The sequence below is a fragment of the Bison bison genome, unplaced genomic scaffold (assembly GCF_000754665.1).
Source record: "Bison bison bison isolate TAMUID 2011002044 unplaced genomic scaffold, Bison_UMD1.0 scf7180017864280, whole genome shotgun sequence".
Classification (NCBI taxonomy): Eukaryota; Metazoa; Chordata; class Mammalia; order Artiodactyla; family Bovidae; genus Bison; species Bison bison.
This window is the reverse complement of record NW_011494852.1, coordinates 6,872,691-6,877,310: the sequence shown is the minus strand read 5'-3', so window position 1 is coordinate 6,877,310 and position 4,620 is coordinate 6,872,691. Positions and strand designations below refer to the sequence as shown.

Sequence of the window (4,620 nt, the reverse complement as noted above, 5' to 3'; positions counted from 1 at the left end):
ACAATGTCCCATGTGATCTGCCCTTGTCACTTCTCTGTTTTCATCCCTACTCTTCCTCTTACTCTGGCTCCATCACCCTGGTGTCTCCACTGATGCTCTGATGTGTTTCTGCCCCACAGCCTTTGCACTGGCTGTTCCTCTGCCTGGACTGCTCTGCCCATGTGACTCCTCCTTCAGATCTAAATATCACCCTCTCAGTGAGGTCTCCTGACCATCCTCATGAAAACTGCCACTGTCCCCTCCCGTGACTTTCCATCCCCTTCCTGCCTTTGCTGTGTGCTTCATCACCATTTACCTTGTTATGCGCTTTACTTATTTATGGTGCTTGCTGTCTGACACCCTGGATAGAATTTCAGCTCCATGAGGGCAGACACCTCTGTGCTGTTCACAGCATGGAGAACAGGTCCTGGCACATAATAGGCACTCAATAAATAACAATCGACTACACAAAAGGAAGAGGCGAAACAGAAGGAGGGGGGAAATTTTTAAAGGGAGGAAAACAGCAGGTCTGTCCCAGCTGGCAGTTTGGAGTGTTAACACTTGCCCGCTTCCAGGATAACTCGGTGGCAGCCTGGGAGACTGAGGCACGGACCACACTGGCTAGCTCCCCTTGGGCTATTGGAGCCAGGCAGGATTGGCACGGAGGGCCGGCCTGGAAGAGAAGGTCGCTGGCACCACCTGCTGGACAGTGGTGTCATGACAGCTGTGCCCACCCTGCTGACTTGGGGCTAGTAAGGGCCTTTGCTAGGTGGGCAGAAGAGGAGACAGCCCAGAGAAGGCCATCACCAGCGGAAGTTCAGAGTCCAGGGAGACATAGCCATAAGCCTCTTTATTCCCGAGGCCCTGTGGACACTCCGCCCAGTCAGTGCTATGCAGGAGGGCAGGGTGGTGCCACCCATGACCTGTCTTGCTTCACTCTCCCTGTACATACACCTGCTCTCCCAACCCAGCAGGCTGGGACCCCCAGCTCTCTGGGAGGTGAGAGCTGCTCCAGCTCTCTCGGGGCTGCATCCACCCTCCATGGTGCCAAGGACGGCAGAGGAGTCGAGGCCCACCCTGACTCCCCTCTAGGGCCTGGCAGCAAGGCCCAGGGTTCCTGATGAGAGCTGTCTCCATTCCTAGAGGTACATCATCCGGCCAAGCAGGGGTCTCACCACCCAGACATCGTCCACAATCTTTCCATCCTGCAAGGGACAAAAAAAAAAAAAAAAAGGAGGAGGAAATGAGGGCTGAAAGCCCAGATTCTGGGGCCAAATGGCCTGGGTTCAAATCCCAGCTCTGTCGCTGATAAGCTGTGTGACTTTGAACAAGTGGCTAGACCTCTCTGAGCCTCAGTTTTCCTCATCTGGAAAGAGAGGATGTAGTACGCATATCATAGATACTGTTAGAATTAAGTGAGGTATTTAGAAAAGGCTTAAAAGGGAGCCTGGCACATGGCAAGGACTGGGTAAGTGTAGGCTGTTACTATTAGAGCACAAACCCCAGAGTGAGACAAAACTCACTTTATACGCCAGCAAAGCCACCCTCTGTGGCCTCCAGCACATGATCCAACTCTGAACCTGACTTCCATATTCTATTGTGTTTGAGTTGGCCGGAAAGTTTGTTTGCGGTTTTCATTAAGATGTTTAGAAAAAGCCCAAACGAACTTTTTGGCCAACCCAATAAAAAGTGGGGAGAACTGAATAGATAATACACACAAGTGCCTAACCCTGTATGGGCCACACAATAAATGGTAGCTACTTATCATAAAAAGAATATGGTCTTTGTGGTCGTTTCTGTAACCTCTGGCTGTGCAACCCTGGGAAAATTACTTGCCCTCTCTGAGCCTCTGTTCTCTTAGCTGTAAAATGGAAAGACAATGTGCCCCATAGTATTATTGTGGTGATTAAAGGTACTAAATATAAGGCATTGAGCTCAGGGTTTGGTGCACAATAGGTGTTCAATCAATCATAGTTATTAGTGCTATTTTAAAACTACAATGGCAAAAATACAGAAAGGTGAGCCATGATTATATGGGTCCATCTAAGCTTAAGCCATGGGGCTTTCTAGATGGCACAAGTGGTAAAGTTTTCACTTGCTAATGCAGGAGGCACAAGAAACTCGGGTTTGATCCCTGGGTTGGGAAGGTCCCCTGAAGTAGGAAATGGCAACCCACTCCAGTATTCTTGCCTGGGAAACCTCATGGGCAGAGGAGCCTGGCGGGCTACAGTCTGTGGGGTTGCACACACATCATATTGGTTTCCCTCTGCCTACCTCCCACCACCTACTTTTTCCTTCCCCTGCTTCATGTTGATAAATCCCTTTAGAACTGACCGTGTTTTAGAAACCATTCTGAGCACTTTCTATATAATAAGTCATTCAACCCTCGTTCAATCCTCTGGGGCAGAAACTATTAACATCCCCATTTTGCAGATAGGAAAATTGTGGCTCAGAGTTGCTTGAGGTTATCCAGCTGGTAAGTATCAGAGGCAAGATTTGAACCCAGGATCTCCAGCTCTCAAGTCCACTTTTTAAACCACTTGACTCCAGAATGCGCTGGGCCTGCTCTCTCAGGCAGGTGATCGGGCCACTGCTCACTGACCTGGTCATCAGACACCTGCTGGATGTGGACATGGGTCCCGTTGAGGATGTGCAACCGTGTGTACCCGTACTCTTTCACACGCAGGGCGCTCCAGGGCCGCGGGAAGAGGGTGAAGGGGGTGAGCAGCTCCTCACAGCCCTGCTGGAAAGAGTCATTCAGCCCCAGGGCTGGGGCAGGTGAAGTACCCTCTGGGGAGCAGAAAAGACCTGCCAGATGGGATCCTGCCACCCCCAGGGAAGACAAAGCTGGTTAAGACTTGACCTTGGTAACACATACAACTGAGTGTTTTGACCCAGCCAGGCTTTCTGTGCCCTGAGTCTTGGACTTAGACAACAGTGCGTGGTTGTACAAGACTGTCCACTGAAGCATTTTCTGTAAAAGCTCTGAGCTGGAAGACAGCCAAATGCCCATCAGTAAGGGTCAGTTAAATAAATTAGAGCGTAGCCATCACAGAGAGGGGCAGTATAGAAAGATGGCGAAGATGTATTGTTAAGGGGAAAATGCAATTCACAGAATAGAAGAAATCGGTGGCTTTCAACCCTCGCTGCAGAGTAGACCCTCCAAGAAAGCTTTTAAAATCATCATTGCCTTGGAGAGAGGAAGTGTTTATCCTTGCAGTATAAAACTAGGTGATGTGAGCAGGAAGGATGAGGGAGCTTAAAAAAAAAAAGAAAGAAAAATCACCATGTTGCAGCCATCTCTGTAATAACTGCTGGAAGCAAAAACCATCAATGGATGGTCAAAGTAGCGGCGAAAGTATGAGGAATAGCAGGATATTTGCATAGTCTCCAAGTAGCTCCGGGAGACACTTGTTAACTTTAAAGGGGAAAATCATAAGTATGGTGCAAGAGATGCGTAAACCGAGGCTTAAAGACATACCATGCACTTCCTCATAGGATACACTGAAAAGAACACAGTACTGGGGACTTCCCTGCTGCTCCAGTGGTTAAGAATCTGCCTGGCAACGCAGGGGATGCACATTCAATCCCTGGTCAGGGAACTAAGACCCCCGATGCTGCAAAGCAACTGAGCCCACACATCACAACTAGAGACTCAGTATGTAACAAAAGATCGTGCATGATGCAGTGAAGATCTGACTGCGGCAACTAAGATCTGATGAGGCCAAATAAGTAAATATCAAAACAAACACACAGGCAAAACCAGTATCACTTTTGTGTGTTCTTATAACAAATGTGTAACTTCAACCTAATCAAACCCACACTGAGAGTCTACCAAACGACACTGCTGCGCTCTTCAAATTTTTCAAAGTCTTGAAGAATGCAGAAAGAAGGGAAAATGTTTCTGACTAAAGGAGGGGAAAGAAACAAGACACAATAATAGAACGTATGATCTTAAACTAGATCCTGGAGCAGAAAAAAAAAAAATCTTTCAAGGACATGAATAGGACAATTGGATAAATCTGAATGAGACTGGATGATGGTATAGTATCAGTTGTTAACTACTTGAATCTATTATACTGTACTGATGTAAGAGAATGTCCTCATTTTTTTAGGAAACACAGATGGAAGGATAAAAGGACATCATTTCTGCAGCTGAACTCTTCACTGGATCTGCAAATGATAGTGAAACTGTACACACACATACACACACACGCGTGCACACACATATCGAGAGAGAGACAGAGACAGAAATAGAGATTGAAACAAGAATGGTTAAATGTTCACAACACCAAGGCCAAGCCCTCAGCTTCTGGTGTTTGTCCTGGGGTTGGGCCAGGGCATCAAAGATTTAAAACCTCCCTAGGTAATTCTAACATGCATCAAGGCTGAGAACTGCTAGGGTATGAAAGATGATCCGAGATGTTTTTAAAAAGTGGGTGATGGGACTTCCCTGGTGGTCCAATGGTTAAGAATTTGCCTCCCATTGGAGGGGATGTGGGTTCGATCCCTGGTCAGGGAACTAAGATCCCACATACTGTGGGGCAACTAAGCCCATCTGACACACAACTCGGGAAGCCTAGGCACTGCAACTAGAGAAAGCTTTCATGCTGCAATGTTGAGCAACACCGCCCCCCCCCC

General features: G+C 47.8%; 1 protein-coding gene across 1 annotated transcript in view; it reads right to left on the bottom strand.

The window, feature by feature from the left end:
• Positions 1–1,118: 1,118 nt before the first annotated feature.
• The window catches only part of LOC104995332 (iron/zinc purple acid phosphatase-like protein), a 13,967-nt gene continuing 10,465 nt past the window's right edge, over positions 1,119–4,620 (bottom strand). The window contains exons 11-12 of the mRNA XM_010849209.1: positions 2,582–2,719; positions 1,119–1,184 (exon numbers count right to left, since the gene is read on the bottom strand). Coding sequence (XP_010847511.1) covers positions 1,119–1,184; positions 2,582–2,719 — 204 coding nt within the window. The remainder of the gene's footprint in view (positions 1,185–2,581; positions 2,720–4,620) is intronic.